The following is a 23,877-nucleotide window of genomic DNA, read 5'->3' as shown; positions in this document are numbered from 1 at the left end:
AAACCTTGGAAATACAAACTGGTTCAATTTCTTAAGAAATGGAATGCAAAAGGTAGGTTCATCCAGTCAAGCAATTTTACATAAAGGAAATACAACCTGACAGGGACGGACGCGTGTGATCTGTGTGTCCAGATGTTCCCCACCCACCACCTGTGTTAGTGTCAACGGTGGGTCACGTCAGCAGACCCTCGGCATAAAACAGTGTCACCGTCCTAACACGTAACTGAGGATAGTAACATATTTAATCACACACACACACACACACACACACACACACACACACACACAATGGGGGTTCTAGATGGACATTCATTTAGATTAGAAACAGTGTTTTTCGCTTCCTTCTTGATATCTTTCTGCATTTAAAAAACTCTACTTTGGGTATGTGCCAAATGGTTTTTATAATCTGAGTAAAGCTTTCTTCATTTTAATAAAAAGATTAAATCAATAAGTAACAACCCCTAATTACTAAGGAACTTAAATTTACTCCTGCATTTTAAGTAAAAGGGCTTTGTATTTTAGAAAATAGGATAAATCAGACTTTGAATTTAGAAATACACGTTTTATTCTCGGAAGTGAAATACATTCTTCTGGAACATAAGATACATAAATTAAATCTTAAAGTAATATAGTTATGTTTCCCTAATTTACTTCACTAACTTAGTGTGTAAAACAAATCTGAGAGTACATGTTAGTATCTACACACACATGCAAAATTTATATCAAACACCCAGTTCAGGCCGTTCCTCACCTGCATCACTAGGAGAGTCACCTGCAAAAAAAAAAAATAATAATAATAAGGTACATCAGAAAAAACGACTTCCATGTTGGTAAAGCTCAGTGCACTAAATAGCAGACCTATGGAAAAACACAGACCAAGTAACAGTGGACACTTGTCAGGGAACACAGAGCCATTCCTAGTGTCCCACTACCAATACTTTATTTTCAAAAATCAAAAGTCAGAGAACAAAGCAAACTATGAATTCTAAAATGCTATTAATGAAGAGAGGCAACAGGAGTATGAAGAGAGTGGGTCACAGACACAAATGAGAGATTTGAGATGAGGCAACAGCTGGTAAGCCAGGGAGCATGAGGGACAAGAAGATGTGACGCCCCTTCCATGACGGGGTGACAGCGAGCAGGGCCCTCCCTCCCGAACTCATCAGCAAGGGTTCTTCCATCAGCTCCTGAACGAGGACATCTCTCCAGTTCCCCATGGCCTACTTCCTTCTTCAAGTGCTGTGTTTTAGGGACAAATGGGACCTACGTGGCCACAAGGACATGGGCTGGAGAGCACTGTTGGGGGGTGGACTTAAAGTCCCAAGAGGATACTCTGCATGACACACTTGAGACACAGGACCAAACCCTCAGATGCACCAGGATGGCACAGGTCCAAGTCGGAGCCAAGGACCCCGGGGAGCTGCCAGGCATCCCCCATTAACTACAAGCCCACCTCCACACAGGGACCTATCCCACACATGAGGACCAAGTCCAGGGCTCCCGAGGGCACACGGCACTCCTCAGACACCACAGTCTGTCTGCTGAGATGAACTTCAGATATCTGTTTACTAGTCAAAGACCGACACAAATGGTGCCCTAAAGAAGGTGACTCTGGGAAGAAGAGCCAGGCCTATGGGGCGAGGGGAAGTGGTAGGCCCTGCAGGACCTCTGGATATGGGACACAGGAACCTCCGAGAGGGCACACTGCACAGAGCAGAGAACGGCCCAGCACCCACAGAGCCTCACAAACTGTGGGTTAGGAGGGGCCTGGAAATCACGTTTCCAGACAGCGCCACTATAAGGATGGGGTGACAGCAATGCAGGACTGGAGCTCGACCCAGGGACAGCACTGCCCCAGGGCCAGAGCAGCTAGTGGCAGTCTCTCCTCAATGCCACGCCATCTGGAGTGTGCTTGACAGAGCCCAGCATCTGGCAGCCAATGTGCGGCATGGGGCCCTGGATTCCAGACCCTGGGGCTTTCTTCCAAGCTCCTACCATCAGTGTTGGGGGTGCAACTGCTGGATCTCAGGGCCGACACCCAAAGGGAGAGTGTGCACAGCAAACCCCCCTGTCACAGATGGGGGTCTCCCACCCTTTGGCAAGGGCTCCTGCCCCCCAGACACTCGGGTCTTCTCTGGACCCTTCACCAGCACAGCCTCTTTCCAGCAAGGCATGCAGGCCCTCTTTCCCTCGCCCTGGAAACCACACCCCGGGCCACTCATGGGCCATCTCTGGCACAACCTTTGCCCGAAGTACCCTGGAACCTGCCCGTCCCCCCATCCCCCACTCTAGCCCAGGCTGCTAAGGCTCCTAAACTAACGTAATGCATATGGGATAAAGCCTCCTGCAGGGGCTTTCCCTGCCCCCACGCCGGGGCGACATCCCTTGAGCCCTGGGCATCCTCCAGGCCAGCTCTGCCCACCAAGGCAAACACACCGACAGGCGCTGGCCCCGGGGTGCCACACACTGGGCCACCAGGTGCCAGCACCCACCACGACTGCCAGGAGCTCCGGGGTCCAAATGTGTCCTTCCCCACAGTGTTAAGTGCTGGCAACGACGGTGCCAAAAGCAGAATGTCACCTAGGCACAGCTGAAGAAACCCAGAGAACGTTACAGACAGAAACACTGGGTCAGGACAGTGTTTCCAGCTGCTTCAGAGTCCTCCCTGAACAAAAAATGTGGGGGTGCATGGCTCGGCCCGTGGGCCTCCCCAGAACAGACCCCGAAGCTTGTGTCTGGGGCCTCTCACCACTGCCAGGCTTCACACGCGACCTCCACGAGAGCACCGGGGACCTGGGAGGGGCCAGGGCCACCACAGCAGGACTGCATGCCCTACCCTGGCTGACGTAAGACGGCACAAGGGGGTCATTTGCCACATCTGGTCCTGCTGGTGTGAAGAACCAGGGCCTGCATCCCATGCGGGTCAGAGAGCCGTGGGGACCCCATAGCAGAGAGGTGCCCTCAGCGTGTAAGTGCAGTGGCTTGGTCTCCCTCACCGGGAAAGGGACAAAGACAGGGCGTCCTTCTTACCTTTCTGCTTCACTGCTGGCTCAGGCTCAACATTCTCCCGCCACACACTCGCTGAGTTATCATCTGAAACACTAGCTGAGTTAGTATTAGCTTCTTTTGTTCCTGACAGAAAACAGTGTAAAACGAATCAGGACAATGTTCATGGCAGGCTGGTCCTCTAGGCTTCGACAGCAGAGAGCATGCCTACTTGTCCACGCCTTCCCGCACTGCGAGCTTACACACACCTGACCAAAGAATGTTCCTCCCAGCTGCGGCTGTGGGATCAGAAGAGGAAAGGGGTGCCCAGAACAGGAGAAGGACCCAGGCCCATTCAGCCCAGGAGGAGGTTGGGATCCCCAAAGCCAAAGCAAACTGGTCCCTCTGCCCCCATTTCCAGAAACTTCCTGACGCTACCTGTCTCCATCCACTACCTCCTCACTGCAGCCAGGCCCAGATGAGAAGCTGCAGATAAGTGACAACTGTAGCAAAGCAGGAGGGAAAGAAAGATTCCTGTGCTACAGTCCATAGTCCTAGACACACTGAAAGCTCCCAAGCCCCCGTGAACTACTAACTAATGTATCAATGTCTATAAAAATCAAAAAAATATCAAATACCAGAGAAATAATAACTTTTTTATATTAAAAATAAAGGAGGGGGCAGGGAGGTGCTGGAGGAAAAGATTTTAATGTGGTAGGACTCAGGGTAGAAAACTAATCCACCACTAAAGGACCCCACTCTAAAATTAAACAAGGAGAAGACAAAAATAAAATTCAAAAAATGTTCCCTTTCCTAAAATACAATCTTATAATTTCTTAAAAGTATTCAAATAAACAGTTTATATCAGAATCAACCTATCATTATCAAAGAACTGGATTTATGTAATAGAACTTCACAGAGTAGATGACATAATTTTCTAAGGAAATTTTTTTCAATCTATAAAAATGATCATTTAAACAGTGATTCAAGTAATTATTTATGAAATCTAAGGTAGCCAAAGAATCAATATGAAATACTAAATTCTAAAACAAATGTAAAAATAAACATATGCTTGGCAACTGTATTTTAAAAGAAAACATGCAAGAATTTTAGATTGTTACATTTTATTTGAAAGTGTCAAAAATTTCCTACACCGTTCAAAGCCTACCAGCACAATAACTAACTTCCAAATGCAACATCTTCTGTCCAAAGCCCAAGGGGACTGATGACACTCTGCACCATTCCTCTCTTCAAAGGTCTAGTGGCACTTTTTTTTTGAGAGGCCTATGATGGTCGTTTTAATGTCTTTCCTAATATTCTTAAGTAAGCTTTACTAAAACTCCAATACACACAGAGAAACAGACTATATGTTCTGATAATACCACAATCAATTCCTAATCAGAGGACAGATTAACCAGTCTGCAAAATAACACCTTTAAAGAAAAGAAATAACACACCCTTAGAAAATAAAAATTATTATGAACTGGCAAAAAAATCTGTTGTCCGAATCACCATGAATGAATGAACCCATCCGGGAAGGGTGTGGTCCCAGCGTCCTGATTTCCTAGCTTGAGCGGGCTCCTCGCCTCTTCAGAGCCTCGGTTTCCCCCAGTTTATGGCGCTCTGGTAATGGGACCGTGTGCTTTATAAAGCAGGGAGCACTGTGCCTGGCCAAGCGCCTGCCTGTCAATCATCATCCCTGAAACTCACCAGGTAGAGCCCCCCACACCGCCACAAGCCACTTCCCACTCTGCCTGCATGCTGTGCAAATGCTCACAGCACAGGGCTGCTGATGACATCCAAGTGTAAACGCGAACAGATACCCAGGCCCTACAAGGGGCTCCGCCTGGCCCAGCGACCAGTGTGAGCATCCTGTTATGGGACACGGAAGCACTAGTGTAACCAGACAGAACACAAGACAAAGGCACAGCTAGCCTATGTAGGGTCAGAGCGAAGCCAGATGTTCAACCCAAAGCTAATGAGGCCTTTAGATCAAACAGAAACACGGGGAGAAGCAGGGGCAAAGGAATGTCATAAGTGAAGTGACATCACAAGGAAATGGACAAGTGTCCAGAGGGCGGAGCATTCTACAAGGTTGGCCACCTCATCTCTTTCACAGCCAGCGCGCTAGACTAAAAAAGTAAGGCGGGAGCGTACGGGGTCAGGGGACTGTGGAGATTCGACTCATTTAAAAAGTAAAAGAATAAAAAACATATAGTGTGTTCATCTTAATGGAATCCTGTTTTTTGTTTTTTGGGTTTTTTTTTAAATAATACTTTGGAAACATGAAGATTTTGACACTACCAGGGTAACAGTAACCCTGCTACAGAGAACCATGTTGGGGCGCGTCCCAGCACATCTCTCTTGTTTTCTGAGCTGATGCTGAAGTATTTAAAGTGTTGGGATGTTTAATAGACTTTGAAATCATTCATAAAAATACATGGCTCTAGACAACGCACATATGATGAGACATGAGAACCGCTAAATCTGTGTGAGGAGTCGGAGGGGGTTCAAAGTTCTTCCTACTCCTCTGCATTTTCATAGTAAAAACCTTTACACAACTGGACAAAATGACGTAAGTGACAGAAACCAAGCAAGGTGAAGACACGTGGACGGCACAGCGCTCCAGGAGAACCTGGACTGTCGAACGACTGTAAAAAGAACGAGGCTCATCACGCCACAAGCATTCCAAGATGGAGCAGGGAAGAAGTGGCTCATGTTTGAGAAAGAAATGGGTAATTTCCTTGTTGAGCTCTTTAGTGTCCCTGAAAGAGGAAGCGCACAAGTGCTCCTGTGACGGCCCTGCGGCCACCGTCAGGCCCAGAGACAGCAGGGGCACGGTGAGGCTGGTACGCACCAGCTCAAGGTGAAGGGCAAGCAGGGGGAAAGGCTCCCAGACCAGGCCCAGCAGCACTGCACCTGGAAATCACACTCAGTGAGAAACTCCGCAGCTGTGACAATTTCCGACAAACCCCGAATCCCAAAGTCAAATGACTGGCAGCACAGGTGACCTCTGTCACTGGCATGACACTGACTGACAGTGACAACAGGGACCCAGGGCCCAGGCAGTGGCAGGGAGAGGGGAGGAAGCACCAGGGGTCACAGGACCACCAGGACAGGGTGCAGGACTCCACTCTGACCACCAGATGGCACCAGGCTCCATCCGACTCTCCACCCAGAACCACGCTCCCTGAACACTGAGCAGTCAGTAGTGTCTACAAAGTGAGGATACTTTGGTAGTCCTGGGTACTACAGTAGTAATTAGTACTACTGTAGTCTGAGTGGCCTCTGCACTTTATTCTGGATCCACGTTACCATCCCAGGATGCAATGCCTCACCCTGACGTGGGGCTTGCAGTCACTAAATTTGGGATCCACGAAGCAGATCTGCCAGGCACACATGCGACATGCCAGCCACTTTGTGGACAGACCTCACTGAGTCTCATGGCAGACGTTTAAAGAGTCACTTACCACGAGGTCACTGTGGCTCAGAGGACGTGCCATGAAGCTAGCTCGAGGTCAAGAGGTGGGCAAACGGGAGGCACAGGATCTTCCCACTGGTCTGGGATGTGGGCACATCTGCCCACATGGGCAGCACTACCCAAGCTCCCTCCTGCTGCACAGGGACCACCTGGTACTTCCCCTGCTCAGACTGGACGGACCAGCCTGCAGCCCAGACAAGGCCCCCCGAGGAGGACTGCACAGCCCTGCACGGTGCAAGCCCGAGGTCAAGTGAGAACTCATCCTCTGCTCCCATTCGGCACCCCCAGTCCCAGTCACCCCACACTGGTCACCACACACCACTAAGGACCTACATAAACCATGAAAGGCTGACCTGCTCAGAATAAGATCAGTGGGGACCACCTCTCAAGAGGCCCACCTTTCCCTGCGCCCCTGCTGAGCCCAGGGAACACAGGACAGAGCAGCTGTCTGCCCAAAAACACAGCTGCTCTCCGGGGCCCAACCTCTTAAAGGGAAAGCTCGTGCCCAAAAGATGTGCTTCCCATGATTCTAGCTACAGGCACAGAATTTTTGAAAGTCAAAAAGATACGAGTTCAGCCTAGACAAATTCTTATCTTTTCCTGGAGTCAAGATTTACACTCTATTTTCCCCTATATGTCACTCAAGATTTTTAGTATTTCTTAAGAATTTAGTTTGACATCACGGCAAATTCTGCTCTTCATCAAGGATCAGCCCATCTGAAATCCCCAGTCCACATGTCTCACTGTTCCAGGGTGGGGATGCACGCATACCCCTTGCACCGCCTGCCACGGGGAACAACCTCCCCAGCGTGCCCTGGCAACCACCTTAAAATCCTTATTATGGGGCATTTTCTTAATACAACACAGCAGAGCAGAATGGGAAAGCTGAACGACCATTTCTCTCTCTGACCATCTACATCACCGTGCGGAATCCCAGCAGCAAGATAAAGCAAGCATCTTTATCTAGATACGAAAGTAAGTCACACCTAGAAAGGCACGTAAGAGTTAACTAAAACTGAGTTAATCTTTCTCATATAATTTAGAAATTAAAGCAAGTGGTGTATCAAGTCATTTCTGATCTTCACTATCCTGTGGTTAGAAGAATAAAAAAATATTCTTTTTTTTTATTGGGGCGCCTGGGTGGCTCAGTTGGTTACATCACTGCTTTCGGCTCAGGTCATGATCCCAGAGTCCCGAGACAGGTCCTGCATTGGGCTCCCAGCTTCATGGGGAGTCTGCTTCTCCCTCTGACCTTCTCCCCTCTCATATTCTCTCTCACACTCCCTCTCTCTCTCTCTCTCTCTCTCTCTCTCTCAAATAAATAAAATCTTAAAATATATATACAATTACGTTGAGAGGTAAATATTTCATATCAAGGTGCTGAGAAATATAAACTAAAGAGTATCTTTTTCTTACCAATTTCTGAAGTTGTAGTTTCCTGATCTGCTTCATGATTTAATCCAGACACTACAGGATCTAACATTTTAGCTGAAATATTATCTTCCTTTCTTCCTGATGTAAAATAGTGACAGATTAAAACACTGAAGAGGTTTTTGCCTATGGGAGGCTCTGGTCAGGATAAATGGGTTTACACCAGGCTCACACTACCTGCTCCCCTCTGGGGCCCCAGGACACGCACCTGACCGCCGCTCCTCCCTCCCAGGGCTCTCTGACCAGGACCACGTGCTGGACCGCCCCTCGCCATGGGTCCTGGCTGGCTCTGGGGCTCACTGTCTTGACGCTCCCCTACACTAACTTCACATGGATCTTCATGTGACAGCAGGAAACACCATCACGGAAAAACCCCCCAACTTCTTTGATTTTACCTTTAGTCGCCCCAACTCCCTCCCTGAAGAGCGGACCTCCAGCTCCACTCTTGTCTGGACACACTGCTGGGCCATGCGGTGGCGGGTGCCTCACATTCCACGTGTGAGAATTCCTGGCACTGCCCCCTAGCCCAGCAACAGGCTTCCCCCAAAGCTTTTGCACTCCAGTAAGAGCACCGCCTGGGTGCCCAGACCCCTCCATGGGTCTTCTCACTGTGCCCTCTCCTCTAACAAGGGCCACCTAGTCACAGCGACTCCGTCATCCCTTCCATTGAGCACATCCTCAGCAGCGACGCTCAGGTCCCGGCCGTCAGTCTCACTGGGACACGAACTGCTGTCCAACCTCTATGCCTCCACATTCTGAAAAGGGGATGCTTCTAACACCTGTCCAGTCATGCCTCAGTCCTGCTTACTGTCCTCTGAGAATGTCTACTCACGCTCACTACAAAACTCTCAGCCTGCGTGGCCCAACGCCTCGGGCCTGCCTATTCCTGCAGACCCTATCGCTTTGCCTCCCCGCCCATCCTTACTGCCAGGCCTCCTGCCCTCCAACAGGCAAGGGTGTCCCCAGCTCAGGGCCTCTGCCCCAGCCTGGACACTCACAGGTCCTCCTTCCCCCAGTCAACTCTCTGTCCAGACGTCCCCTCCCCAGAGCCTCTCCGCCTGTGCACCCGCCCCTACATTTGACATCAGAAGACTCGTTGCTAACGTGGAAGGGCACACCCTGTGGTCTCCTGATTACGTGTCCGGTCCCTCCACACTGTGCACTCAAGAGGGCAGGTCCTCCATCAATATCCGCGGAACAAAGAAGGGCAGACCCGAGTACACAATCCCACCCGTGACTGATCCGTGCTAGGCTGGTGGCTGGGGTGGCCCCGCGACTCAGCGGGCAAGGCTCACGGCCCTTCTGCCCCAGCTCCGCTCTTGGCCCAAGCCCCCACGTCCAGCAGGGCACCCCCCACAGGGCTCCACCTGCTCGGTGGTCAAAGGGAAGCAAGGTGCCGACTCCCCAACAGTCGCAGCCCCCACTGGGGCCTGAATCGTCTTACCAAGCTGCTTCACGGTGTGCTCCTTCTTAGCTTTGCTGTAGGAAGAGTTATGTTCTTTTTCAGGGGAAAGACTATTTTCACTGGCTCTAGAGCCCCTTCTTCCTGATATGAAATTGCATAATGAAAGTACATATTAAGCTTAATTCATAATGCTGTAGAGTATACCCATTCTTAGTACCTTATTCTGCTATAATTGCCACTTAACAACAAATCGAAAGTATTGTACTTTCGAGAAGAATGTTTTTTGGATTCTATAGAGATCCTAGAATAGCTTTAAGATTCTAAATATGGGGGTGCCTGGGTGGCTCAGTGGTTAAGCCTCTGCCTTTGGCTAAGGTCATGATCTCAGAATCCTGGGATCGAGCCCCACATCGGGCTCCCTGCTCAGCAGGGGAGCCTGCTTCCCTGCCTCTCTCTCTGCCTGCCTCTCTGCCTACTTGTGATCCCTCTCTCTGTCAAGTAAATAAATAAATAAATAAAAATCTTTAAGAAAAAAAAAAAAGATTCTAAATATGTTTAACAAACAGGATACCCCACACTCCAGTAAAAGCAAGGCTGATCCTCTCGGGCCGCGGGGTGCCTCCCCCTCCTGCCAGATGCTGGACAGTCACCCAAATGCGACCCATTAAAGTCAGGCAGAAGGTCAGGGTGGAGCACAGGCTGTGCTGGGTGCAGCCGCACAGTGAGGTCTGTGCCCAGCTCGCCAGCGGGGCAAGCCATCAGCTTGTTGGCTCAGGAAGGCTAGTATCAGGAAGCCTGCAAATCTCGGTGATCATCTCTCTTAGTGGCCACAGAAAAGGAGCCCGTGGGCAACCCGCTCACCAGCAAACTCAGATGCACATGCCAAGATACTAGAAGAGCAGACAATAGCAACTGTCCGCTTACCAAAAAACACAATTCAACAGAAGAGCTGCGGGCTACAATTGAACACAAGGCGAGGTCTGCAGTGCAGGGACCACAGTCCACTACGCTTCTACACTCCAGCAGTCAACAGAGAAATGGACAAGGAGAAGGAGATGCCACTTTGAAACCAACCAAAAACAAACTGTCATGATCCATGACAAACAGACACAGCCCCACACGTGCACAGGGAGACACCCATACTAACTTGGGGTCAGAAATATCCAATCTTCCCCAAATCCAGAAAGCGTAAGTTTAACATGGGTCTGACACAAACCTGACCAGTTTATTAGTTCTGTTTATGGGAGGGGAGATTCTTTGGCTCAATGGTTTTAAAATAATCTAGAAGAATAAACACATAAAATGGCTTCAAATTAATGATTCTGGAACACCTGGTGAGTTACTCTGAAAAAATAAATGTCACCTTATAGCATGAATTAAAATAATAAATAACTAAAAAGATTAAATACAAAAATGCATGACAAAACACAAATCTTCATCTCTCAAATCTCTGGATAAACCAAAAAAAAGACTGGTCACTTCCAGTGCATAAAAATTAAACACTCAGGCAAGTCAGGAACTAACATAATGAGTAGAAATGAACTTGGGGGTGGAGGGGACACTCATGTAAAAACTGGCAGATGTTCTTAACATACAGTGAGATTATGCAAATTAAGAATAACACTGCAAGGGCCAGCACAGCAGTGAGGAGTCCTGCAAAGGACAGACAAGCCCGAGGAGTCAATAAAAATTACGAACACACATAAAAATGCACAATTTCCCTAGCAATTCAAAAGAGCTAACACCACTCATTTTTCACCTCCCAGACTCAGCAAGCCTTGGAAGCCGTGGGAAAGGCGTAGGGCAGAGGGCTCGGTCAGCGTACCCCACAGCCGACACGGCCAACATCCCTGCCCTCTGTGCCAGGCCTCCCTGGGGAACCTGTCCCTGGAGATGGCCCGCAGAGGGAAAAGCTCATGAAAGCATCATGTACTATTCTGAAGGAGAAATTCCAACCATGGTTCTCTTGCCACGCTGCTCTAACAGTTTAGAAAAAGGGCCCCATTTCAGATATTACACTGCTCAGAGTAACCTCACGCTTCATCTGAAAACCTGCAACAGCACTGGCCCCCGGGCAGCACTTGCCTGCCCTGGATGGACCCTCCTGTCCTACGTGCTGGTTGGGCTGAACCGGTGCGACCCTCAGACAAACCCCCGGCCAGGCTTGCTCACTTCAACCTCAGCTCTTAGGAGCACAACTCCCAGGAGATGGGGCCTGCTGTTTTGAAATGCAGGAACATCACCTACAAGTGATCCCCCCACCCCAAGTCCTTGCTGGCCACTGAGTCAGGACTGCACTGAGCCACCACTTCCAAGACACGAGTCAACGAAACAAGGGTGACTGATAGCTATTTCTGGAAAGTTACAGTTCGATCGCATCTTTTAGATCGTGACAGATCTCCAGCAAAGAGGTGGTACTCTGCCGCTGGTGTCATGCGCTCACACACGTACACATGCACGCACGTGGGTGTGTGTGTGTATGCATGTGAGAGAGAGAGCGAGAAAGAGAGACATATCTTCATCCTTTTCACATAGTCTTTGCTCCCCCCGATGGCAGATCTGCATTCTGACCACAGGGTGGTTTTTCTACTAGATACTATGATTAATACCCGTATTTTCAGCTCCTTATATGATAAATCCTCAGTACCTTCCACTGCATTTTTGGATCGCCGTTTTGATGCTTTCGTTGCCACTGACCTGGACGCTCTAGTGGAAATCTCGGTCTTAAAGAAAGGAGAACAGACAGAATTAGTTGAGGCACGACACAGCAGTGCATCGAGATTTACTAGGCAGACGCTGCTAGAGGAAGAACAAAGAGGCAACAGGACACACCAACCACTAACTCCGCACAGCTCAGCAGCCCAGACCTGAGGGTGAACAGAGGACACTCAGGCCTCCCTTATTCTAAGTTCAGAAATCCTTCTTTCTGCAAAGCTCTCTAAAGCCCAGCAACCCGCCAACCACACTGAGTATGGTCTTACCAGATATGTTTATGAGGACCCCATCTCCCTTGCTATCTGCTCATTATTCGCATGCATCGGGACAGCTCTGGGTGCAAATACACACGCGTTCAAACCGAGCACACAGCAGCCCTAAGGTTTTGCTCAGCCTGCCATGACGCCCTCCTAACCAGCCTCCCAGCCTCTGTGCCACGCCCAGTCCACCTTCCCTGCAGCTGCCTGGACACGTTCCCAGAAGTGCAAAGTGCTTTAGGGAAGTCGGCCTGCGTCGAACCTCCAGGAAGACGATCTGCTCCGGCCACAGGACATGCGCCACCAGACCTCACAGAGGCAAAACAGAACTCGGAGGGATCCCTCCAGCAGCCTAGCTGTCCCAGCCTGGCTGGAGACTGGATCCTCACCCAGACCCTCTCCCAAATGACTCCCACATCCCTCTGTACCCCACGTCACACCCGTCAAATAAGTACATAAGGGAAGCCCAGAGCCCAGCATAGAAGTTAGGGCTCATGCAAGAGCCTGCACCACATCCCCCCCACCCCAGGGTCCCCACAGACTAGAGGAGACCATAGCATGATGTCACCACGTCAACACAGCCATGGTTCATGTCTCTGGAAGTTATTCTTCAAAGTTTACCTCTGTCTCAGCTTTGGAGTCTTTCAAAGATCCATCTGGCATCTTTTTGGACACCTCCCCTGAGCTCGAGGACTGTTAAGAAAAAATTTCATCATATTCTTAGAATGACTCAAATCTGTGACACCTAAAACCACATCGAGGTGCAAGATGTTTCTTGCTGAGCAGCAGTAAGAGCACCCTTCCCTTACGAGCATCCATCCCCCTCCAGGCCTGAGCGTCCGCGGCTGGTACGTGGCCTGCTTCTGCAAGGGCCATCCAGATCATTCCCAGGGGGGCAGGCCAGGGTCAAAGGGGGTTGGGGCAGCACCTCCCAGGAAACTCTGGGACAGCGGGACCCATGGGATGCCCACACCAGGCCAAATCTCTTGGACACGCCCCCATAAAACAGGTGGAAATCTGGAAACAGGGGAAGGAGTGAACAAGAGAAACTGCCAGCTACCAGGAAACACAGCCACGGCTCATTATGGGGCGGGGGGGGGCAACTTTCCAACAGAGGGTTCTCGTCAAGCAAAAGCTTCAGATTCTCCATCAGGAAATATTCCCAAAGGGAAGTACAGGGCACCCGCAAGCCCCAGCTCAGAGCCACAGTCAAGTCTCTGACCAACACGTCCTGACGTAAGGCCTAGAAGAGACTAGGCCGCGGACCCTGTGCCCGGTGGAGACTGAAAAACAAGGGATGACCGTCAAGCTCAACGATGGTTCTGAAACTTCCTGCTGGAGGCACCAGGCTCTGCGCAGCCCAGCCTGCTGTCCCCTTAGGGTAAGGGGCACCGCACCACCAGCCAGACACCTGGTCCTTCACCACAGGAGTCATAAGTGCGGCACAGGCCCTGCCCCTCCCCACGCTGCTGACCTTGAATCTGTCCAGACCTCCACTCCCTCCTTCCTGGCAGCTGGAGACCAAGAGACTTTCACACAACCCTCCAGAGTCACTCTGTAACACACTGTCCCCATGAGAACAGCCATGTGCAGGGCCAGCCCCTAACAGAGACCTGAACCACCTATAATGAACCCAAAAGTAACTTGCACATTTAGAAAACACGGCAACCGAACAAAATTTCTGGCCAACCACAAATATACCTGAAAATTTAATTAAGCAAAAATTACAGTAATCGGAGATCTTGTATGTACCTGCTGGCACCCACAAGACCTAGAGAGGAGCCCTGAGGCTCCATACATTGAGCCACGCCCAGGAGCACATACATAACCAAGGCAGCTTGGAAGGACTGCTCCTGTAGCTACAGGGTGGGCCCCCCCATCTTCAAAAAGCACCCAGACGCACACAGGCAGCCAGAGGCTCAGAGCCCCTGCAAAACTGGTGTCAGTCTGGGTTTCTACTGGGAATGCCTGAGTGGCATCATTTTACCGTAGCGCTGAAGAGAAGCAGAGTCCCCATCGCACTGCGACAAAGATAGGAAACACCTTTGAGAATAACACAAACTCTGTCTTAAAGACAGAGGTTTTCAAGCAGGACTTTACCTTTTTCTCGGGTTTGTCATGCTCTCTGCTCTTCTCCCTGTCAGGGTCCCTGGAGCGCTCCCCATCCTTCAGCTTCCGCCTGTCCCTGTCCCTGTCCCGGGCCTTGTCTCGCTCATGCTCTCTCTCCCGGTCTTTCCACCTCTCTTTCTCCTTTCCTCCCTCATTCCTTCTCTCTCTCTCATGGTCCAGATCTTTGTCGCGGTCTCTGTTGCCTCGGTCTCTGTCCTGCTTGGCCCGGTTTCTGGCTCGTTCTCTCTCCCCATCTCGGTGCTTGTCTCGTTCAGGATCTTTATGTCTCTCATGGTCGTTCTCCTTCCTCTTCTCCTTCTCTTTGTCCTTCTCTCTTGCTTTGCTTTCTTCCTTCACTTCTTCTTTCTGTTTCCGATCTCTGCTTGTACTCCTCTCATTTATTTCAGAGTTCCTTTTATCCTGAAAAGAAGGTCAAACAACAATATCACTTATAAATGCGTTTACCTGAACTCTAGAAAGACTCATTATTTTCAAATATGTGCAACCTGCATCTCACCTCTTTATCTTTATGAACTCTGGGCTCTTCTTCTTGTGCATTCTTATTGTCCAATTCCTGAGATTTTGACATCAGTGAGGACCTTCCCTTCAGATCCCCCTTCTCTCCAGCTAACACTCTCTTCACCGCCTCATCACTGGAGAGCTTGTGGTCCAAATGGGAGGAAATGGAACACAAGGTGAAAACGAGATCAGTACAAGAGACTAATGCAAGCGTCCACATTCGTGGACAGTTCACTAAACACGTTAAACATGTGGATGTGAAAGTCAAAGGATAAGCTACTAGAAGGAAATGCTGTTATCAGTCACCAAGTATACCACTCCGGACATGACCAGAAGAGTTGACCCAAGCTAAGCGAATCCCACTTCAACCCCCCCAAACTGGCTCAAGTGTAGACATGCATGTCATTGGAGGACAACACGGCTACCGCGCGTGACTCCACAGATGCCACATGGTTCCCACAGGATCGCAAAGGCCCAGCACTGAAAGGGTCTCCCGGAATGATCTGACTCAAGCTCGACTGAACCGCAAAACCCTCCCACAGCCTTCCTGACTCCACGCAGAAGTTTCCAACACCTCCAGGCAGGCATCCCTCTCAGTGACATGCTCACTCGCTCCCCAAGGATACACGGAGCGACCATCACACCGGGCACCAGATGTCATGCTGAGGACACACTGGGTTTCAGAGGAGAGGACAGAGGCAGCAGCTAAACAGCAGTGTGCCTACCCAGCCTGGGAGAGAGGAAAGGCCAGGGCTCCAGGAAACAACCTATCCACCACCACAGCCAGACGAAGAAACGAAAGGCCTGACCAAGGCCAGGGACCTCAGCGTCCAGGCGTGGATGTGGGAGCTGAGAGAGGAGGAGAGGGGGTAGCAGCAGCTCGAGGACCCTAGTGAGCCAGGTCACAGAGCTGGATGTGCCCACAGGCAACAGGAAGCTGGCAAAGGATTAAGCAGGGAATATGGGAGTCAAAAGTGTTTTGAAAAAGAAGTAACAGGAAGGAGGCAGGGGTGGGGAGTGGGGACGAAGTCAGGGCACGGGCGAAATCAGCTGTGTGCCTCCGAACCTGAGATCTGGATGCAGATCAGGGTAAGACGCACTGGAGGCCTCCTTGATGTCACCAGCTCCCATCCCCATCCCCAACCCCACCCCTGCAATGCAGGCTGAAACCCACCCTCTTGCCTATTTTGGAAACGTGGAAGGTTAGCCCCAGCCCACAACCCATCAGGTACATGAAGGGCCGGATTAGCTCTGTCCTCTGACTTAGGTCCCACAAAGAAGAAAGGCCCTGGAGATGCCCAGCTGGCATCGTCAAGCCGAGATGCCCTCTGGCGTCCCTAGTAAGCATGGCCTGGGCTGGATCTAAGCAGAGAGGCCAAGTCTCCAATCCACAATGAGGATCTCAGGAAGTAGCGAATCAGTCCCTATGTAGTGACACCGGCTTTCTCTGAAGGCAGCGCAGCTCCGCTGTTAGTACTAGCCATAAGGGAGAGGATCGGAAAAACAGAGGGCAGAGGGGAGAGAGAAGAGAGGAAGGAAGGAATGGAAGGAAAGAAGCAGACACCAGAGGCTGCAAAGGCAGACAGAGTTCAGGGCCATGCCATAAGCCCCGAGGAAGCAGCCCAGCAAGTCATCCAGCCCCCAGCCTCTGCCCTGGAAGGAGGCTCTAAAGGAGAAAGCCGGCAGGGCTTGGCTGCTGGGCACGCCACTCCAACCCCAAGAGCCAGTGTCCCTGAAGTTCCCTCATTCATACTTAGCACCTGAAGAACCTGGTACGGCAGACCTTTGTTTCACTGTATAGTTTTGACTCAGTCCTCCCCGAACTCTGAGGCTCCAAAGCACTGCGCTTGGCAGACACCACCCAGGGCTCCCTCCTGAGACCCTGCCCCCGGCCCTGCGGGCGCCTGTCACCCCGACTTGTCTCTCAGGACTGCTGCATCTGCGCTCCAGCCCCTCCACGTTACCTTGCTGAGGCAGCACCTGCCGATTCTCTGCAGCAGCTCATTTGTTCTTTCAGGCTCGTGCCCGGCCACGATCCGCGCTGGCTTTGCTGACAGTGGCTCTCCCGAAACCATCACCACCACGTCTATGGCCTTCTGAAGGAAGCTAATTTTTGCATCTTTATCCTGAAAGATTTCCATTTAAAATGCAAATGAAAAGCCCATCCAAGAAAGTCTCCATCATCTTCAGTTTGCTAAACAGGCACACTTACTATTTAAAGCAGGTCAGATGTGGAAATATTCACTCTTCGTAACAAAAGAAAAACAAATAAAGCATTTAGTTTGAGGTGGGAGGCTAGCAGGGACCTTTAAAACACTAGTTCCCTTTCTCAGTGGATAAAATTAGCAGGATATGCAGCTGTCAAGAATAAGAAAATGAAATGAGAAAGAGTACAGCATAATTCATGAATTAATCGACCTTGTATTTCAACACCCATCAGCACACAAACGATACACATCCACTATTAGGACGAGGGGTGCCCCCCACCCCCCGGCCTACCTTAACATTATCGGACTTCATCTCAGCGTCTGTGTAGAGGCCCTTCATGAAACCGGTCATCCTAATCACCTTCAAAAGATCAAGGCCGTGGTCAGCACCTATCACGGCAGCCTCTGTGTCAGCCTCAGCCCTGGAACCACACACTGTCAGAGCTGGAGTCTGTCCATATCCAGGATTTAACTCCCTCCCACATAACTCAGCCAGCTTTTGAGTGTCTACTGTCCTGGAGACCTTACGCAGGCGGAACCCAGCCTGGAAGTGTGGACGGGTAAACACTGCAACAGACCTGCAGAGTGCTGAGGGAGCACAGGATCAGTCCCTGGTCCGAGCACAGGAGAGGCCAGGGTGTCAGGGGAAGTTTCCTGGAAGACGCTGGATCTACACTGAGCCCACGGGCTGAGTGGCAGGTGGGGGTGTTTAGGACCCATATGCCAGGCTAAACAATCCCTACAAAAGGTCCTGGGCCCAGAAGGTCCTGTTCAAGAGAGCAGAACAAGTTCAGCTCAGGAGGAGTCTGAGGCCAGAGTCTGGCAGGGCCGGTGTCAGGCAGGGCCTGATCCAGATGGCTGTCAAAGCCACCAAGAATACAGACTTTCACCTGGGACCCCGAGGAGGCCCTGAAAGGTTCAAAGGCAGGGGGATAGCATCTTACAAGGGTCACTCAGACCCAAGGGCGAGAATGGACTTTGGAAAGAATAGGAATCTCTCAGCCTGGATTTTGAGCCTGGATGGAAAGGTCTTTCTTCTCACTCACTTTACTACAATAGGGGGATGCTCTGTGCAATTGTCACTTTTGTTTTCTCCCTTCCTGTCCCTCCCCTCAGTCAACCTGTAGCTCCCCATTACCCTGAACCAGCTTTAGGGGTGGTGATTTTCCCTGTTCCTCCCCATGCCCACAGATAGCCAGGCTCCTCGTTCTCTCAGACCAGGGCTTTTGAAAATGCAAGCAGTCCCTGTAAAGTCAACAAAATGAGTAGCAACAAGCTTTTTTCTTTTCTTTTCTTTTTCTTTTTTCAAAAAATAAACCAGAAAGGAAAGTGCCAGCTGCCCTGTATGCAGGAAGTATGAATACACCTACATGGTTGTGTTGTGGGTGGAATTAAAGCACATGTATTCATGCAAGTCATGTTCGTTGGAAAATGGACAGTCCCATGCTAACATGAGGCAATTTCTCTGAGACCAAGCACACCTCACTAGTAAGCTGGCTCTCACTCTCATCAACTACCTAAGAGCCGTGCTATCATTTCTCCTGAGAAGACAGATGGAATATTAAGAGTATCCTACACTTAATACTCCTAGAGCCTTTTCATTTTGTCTCTTCTGAGGTTTTCCTACATTGCTGGCAAGCAAAGGGACCAGAAACATTAACCTTACAAGATCAATGCTTTGATTTATGAAAGAAACAGTTTAGCTGTGGCTAAATTACTAATGTGGTGACTTGTGAAAACAACAGTCAGAGTTAAGATTTTCAGGAGGCTCTTTACCTCTTATATGAAAATGCTTTCCAATATGTCGATCATTCTAAAATCCTTAACAAGCAGGTGACAATTAATGTATTTACCTTTCCATAAGCAGAGAAATTCATTTCAGCATTAGATTAGGAAAAAACCATGAAAGAAAAGCAGACCACTTTTTCTTAACTGCCTCCACACAACCTGGCTGCTGGTTCACCAAGTCAGTTCCTGCCTGAAAGTCCCTCCCCCTTCCCCATTTCGAGGCACTCTGACGTTCCAGGAGCCCAGTGCCACACCAAGACCCACAGAAGGAGGCCTATCCCCGCCACCTGCCCCCCAGCTCTCCACTTCAGTGGGGAGACAGAACTAACAGAAGATAAAAGCGTGAGGGTATGGTAAGTGCTGTAGTCACTGCTAACTCACTTCTTCCCTTCCGGGTTCAAGGGCACTACCTGCCTACTTCGAAAGTAATGCAGCACACAGCCGTGTCCCTTCCCCAAACACCGTCTAGTGACAGGTGGAAGTGTTGCCCCAGCTACAGGAGGCTAGACAAGACAGCGCTGGAATGTGTGTGGGATTTCAGAGAGTTCTAAGCACAGTTAGGGTTTTCAACACAGAGCCACACATTATAAACTAAGTAGAGGCAGCAAATGATAAAGCAAAGCTTGTGGAGAATAATACACCCAACCTGTTAGCAAGAGTAAGAAATGAAGTTTGAGGACCAATATGTGGAACCCTTGGAAATCTGCAAGTTCAGCCTGATTCCTAACTCCCAGAGACCAGAGACCACGCCCAAGTCCCTGAGTTCAATGCTCTTAAGTGCACCATGGAGATGAGTTACCAGGAGCCTAGACAGCCTCCTTCAACAAAGAATGTGTGCTGTGCACCTTCTGTGTACCTTACCCAGTTCAGCTAATCCAGGATATGGCAACAAACAAGTACAGTCTCCATCAGCCAGTAATTCACCTTCCACGGGGAAAAAGTTACAGACGACCAATCTCAACGGAGGTGAAGCTGTGCCCTTCATCAGCCAACATCAACCTGCTCTCGTACAGTTTTCCCCTGTGGGTCTCACTACAACCACGTTCAGCAAGTTTATCCACAGGTATTTATTAAGCATCCTAAACGTGATCACCATGGACAGAAGTGTGCAGAAAAACTGAGGATATGAGGATAAAAAAATAAATCACTTAATTGCCCAACGATTTTTGATCACCTCTCATGAGCTAGGCACTGAAGGGGGAAAAGAATCCCAGAAACGACTCTGCCAGGCACGGTGTTAGAAGAGTGCTAACAGGTACAAGGGTAGTCTGGAAAGAAAGAATGCTCAAGGAGCCAGAAGAGCCGGCCCAGGAGAAGGGGTGAGAAGGGGAGAGCAGAGATGAGGGCAAGGAACTCAGTACAGTGGCACCACAGAACTGGGCCTAGTGGATGCTCCTCTGGCAGGACCTGCACTAGGCTATAGGAGGTCCGACTTTGACGTCAGCCCTGATTCTGGCCCCGGCCCGGCCTGCACCCCGCAAATGGGCCCTGACCTCCACTCCCGGCTCGGACCCCAGCTCGCACCCCACACTTGGGCCCTGACTCCCGGCCCTGACCCCCCACCCGGGCTCGCCCTGCCCCAGGACGTCTACCCTTGACCCCCCCCCCGCCCCGCCCGCTCCTGGGCCCTGACCCGCACCTGGGGGCCCACTCCGGCCCGCACTTGGGTCCTGAATTCCGGCCCTGACCCCCACCCCGGGGCCCCGACCCTCAGCCCGCACCCCGGCCCCCGGCCCGCATCTGGGCCTCGACCCCCACCCGGGTCCCGACCTGCACCTGCACTGGCCCGCGCCTGGGTCCCGACCCCCACCCGGGACGCTGACCCCCGGCCCGCACCCGGCCCCCGGCCCCCGGCCCGGCACCCACCTCCGTGATGATGTCGTGCAGGTAGCGGAACGGGGGCTTGCTCAGCAGCTTCTCCGTCAGCGGCGGCCTCCGGATCACCTTCCCCAGGGCCTCCTGCGTCCGCTTCACCACCGCGGCGTTCATGGCGGCGCCGCCCGCGCCCGCGCCCGCGCCCCCGCCGGTCAGCCGAGCCTAAGCCGCGCTCCCCGGCCGCCGCCGGCCCCGCCGCCGCCGCCCGCTCCGGCCTCGACGCGCCGCTCGGGCTCCCATCCCACAGTGCACCGGAGTCGGCCGCGGCGCATGCGCGGGACGCCGGGCCCCGGTCGCCAGGGCGTCGCGACCTTAGCAACGGACGCGCGGCGGCTCCCAGCCCCGCCCCTGCCGGCAGCGCGCTGAGAGGTTTGTACCCAAGGTCCTGCCCGCGCCTGGCAACCGGGACCAAGCCACGCCCTTATTCATCTACTAGGTGTCGCTGATTCCGGGCACCTGTCTTCCACGCACCGGGCACAGGCTCGCCGCGGAATTCCTTCTGGCGATTTGGAGGCTTTATGACCTGTTTCTCGTTCTTTTTTTATAAAAAGGTGCCGATTGCCCCTGCATCTTCAAATCTTTTTTTATTGACAAATAATTGAGAGAGGGGACATTATCTTCAAGTGTACGACATAATTATTTGATCTTTGTGATTATTGCAAAATGACCACAATGAGTCTAGTTAACATCCACCACCATAGTTACAAAAAGTTTTTGTTGTAATGAGAACTTTTAAGATGTAGTCTTAGCACCTTTCAAATATGTGACACAATATAGTTAACTACAGTCATCTTGCTGCACCTTATATCTCCATGACTGACTTTATAACTGAAAATTTACACCTTTTGACCCCTTTCATCCATTTCGTTCTTGTAATGGTATCTTTATAACTTATTAACATTTATTTTTACCGTTTTCTTTTTTTTTTATTTTTTTTATTTTTTTATTTTTACCGTTTTCAACGCTCTTCATTCTTTGCATAGACTCGAATTTCCATGTGGTATCATGTTCCTCTTGTCTGAAGAACTTCCTTTACTAATTTCTTTTCGCAAAGGTCAGCTGGCTATGAGCTCTGTCGCCTTCCTTTGTCTGAAAGTGTTTATCACACCTTCACATTTGAAAGATTGTTTCACAGCATTTGCAAGCCTAGGTTAACATTTTTTCTCTTTCGCTGCTTTACAGATTTTACTCCACTGGCTTCTGGCTTACATAGTTTCTGAAGAGAAGTCTTCTCTAGTCCTTTGTTCTGTGTATATCTGGCTGCCTTCAAGATTTGCCTTTTATCCTTGGTTTTTATAAATTTGCCCATGATGTATCTAGGTGTGGGAGTTTTTAAACTTAAAATTTATATTTGATTATTATTTATATGCAATAAGCTCCACCTATTTTACCTATTTTAAGTACACTGATTGATGCATTTATGCTCCTGCACCACAACCAAGGTATATAACAGTGCATGCTCCCTAAGTATTTCCTCCTGCTCATTTACAATCTACTCCTTCCCCACCCCAGCCCTAGGCAACCACTGATTCACTTTCTGTCACTATAATTTTATCTTTTCCAGAGTTCCATATAAATGAAATCATACACGACATGGTCTTTTGTGTTTTTTTTCTTCTATAAAGACTTTGAAATTCATCCATGTTGCTACATACAGTAATATGTCATTCCTTTTTGTTGCTGAGTAGTGTTTCATAATATAATTTGTTTATCCATTCACCAGTTTATCGATACTTGGATTGCTTTGGAGTTTTGGTTATTTGATTATTTAGCGCTGCTAAGAACATTCACATACAAGTCTTTGTGCAAACATAGTTTTCCTTTTGTTGCAGAATTGCAGGGTTCTTGTCTCGGGGGGTTGAAGAATGAATCTTGAGGACACAAAAAAAGGTGAAGTGAAGTGAAAGTTTATTAAGTGAAGTTAAGAACAGAAAAGAAAAGTTCTCCAGAGTGAGAAGCGTCCCAAGTGGGTTGCCACTGAAGGTTTTAATGGTCGGTCTTTCATTTAAAACTGACCAGGGAACTGAAATCTTCTTAACGTCTCTACCACTGATAGCACCAAGTTTACCTCTCCTTTGAAGTTTAGTGGCTTTTAATTGTCAGTCTGTAACTGTCATAAAAAATATTTCATCTCCAGGGACACCTGAGTGGCTCAGTTGGTTAAGCGCCTGCCTTCAACTCAGGTCATGATCCCAGTGTCCTGGGATTGAGCCACACATTTTGGGGGGGGGGTCTTCTGCTCATCAGGGGGTCCACTTTTTCCTCTGCCTCCCCCTCCCTGTTCCTGCTCGCTCTCCCCCTCTCTCTCTCTCTCAAATGAATAAATCAAATCTTTTTTTTAAAAAATCTCATCTCTGACATTTAAGACAAAAGGGGTGGTCTGGTTATGTTCTCTTATCTCTGGTTTCTTACCCCTTAGCATTTTTCCACATCTGGGATTTCTGTGAGCCTGGTCATGTAACCCCCCCCACACACACACACACCTCTCTCTCCCTACCTAGCCCCGCCTGTCCCTTATTCACTTTCTCTTGGATAAATACCCAGGACTGGCATTTCTGGGTGGTATGTTAAGATTATGTTCAACTTTACAAGATGCTACCAGGTTTTCAAATTCAAGTCATCTTTCATTCCCACCAGCAATGTCTGTGATTTCTAGTTGCTATGTATTCCTGCCAAGACCTGATAGGTCAGTCTTTTTCCTTTTTTAGGTCAGTCTTTTTAACTTCAGTCATTCTTGGCATGGTGTAGTATCTTATTATGGTTTTAATTTGCATTTCTCTAGTGATTTGTGATTTTGAATTCTTTTTCATGTTCTAGCTGGATATTCATACATGATCGGTGAAGAGAGCTCATGAAGAAGTGTCCCAGCATTAATGAATCACTTCTGTGCGCGGTGGAAAGTAATAAAAGGAAAGGTAGTTCACCGTAGAGAGTCAGGAGGCCAGCAGGAGGAGCTCTCACTCCCAGCGCTGGTTATCAATCATAGATCCAACAGGAACAGAAGGACCTTGCACATGATTTTGATTCTACCATCCCAGCCACAGGAAGAAAGCTTTCCCCCTCGCCAGGCACCAGCCTGGTCAATGACAGACAGTCACGGTTCAG

General features: G+C 49.8%; 1 protein-coding gene across 3 annotated transcripts in view; it reads right to left on the bottom strand.

Moving 5' to 3' along the window:
• The window catches only part of TRAF3IP1 (TRAF3 interacting protein 1), a 59,043-nt gene extending 38,017 nt beyond the window's left edge, over positions 1-21,026 (bottom strand). Inside the window, exons 1-11 of one of the 3 annotated variants that reach the window (XM_047721529.1) lie at positions 20,764-21,026; positions 17,402-17,470; positions 16,867-17,028; positions 14,901-15,044; positions 14,375-14,803; positions 12,896-12,967; positions 11,950-12,025; positions 9,342-9,443; positions 7,883-7,978; positions 3,031-3,132; positions 752-772 (exon numbers count right to left, since the gene is read on the bottom strand). In XM_047721529.1, the coding sequence (XP_047577485.1) occupies positions 752-772; positions 3,031-3,132; positions 7,883-7,978; positions 9,342-9,443; positions 11,950-12,025; positions 12,896-12,967; positions 14,375-14,803; positions 14,901-15,044; positions 16,867-17,028; positions 17,402-17,470; positions 20,764-20,886 (1,396 nt within the window). In that variant the 5' untranslated portion in view covers positions 20,887-21,026. The remainder of the gene's footprint in view (positions 1-751; positions 773-3,030; positions 3,133-7,882; positions 7,979-9,341; positions 9,444-11,949; positions 12,026-12,895; positions 12,968-14,374; positions 14,804-14,900; positions 15,045-16,866; positions 17,029-17,401; positions 17,471-20,763) is intronic. The other 2 variants (XM_047721530.1, XM_047721531.1) reach the window with 2 other exon arrangements.
• Positions 21,027-23,877: the final 2,851 nt, after the last annotated feature.

This window comes from Lutra lutra, chromosome 3, assembly GCF_902655055.1.
Source record: "Lutra lutra chromosome 3, mLutLut1.2, whole genome shotgun sequence".
NCBI lineage: Eukaryota > Metazoa > Chordata > Mammalia > Carnivora > Mustelidae > Lutra > Lutra lutra.
This window is presented reverse-complemented; position numbering and strand designations above follow the sequence as displayed.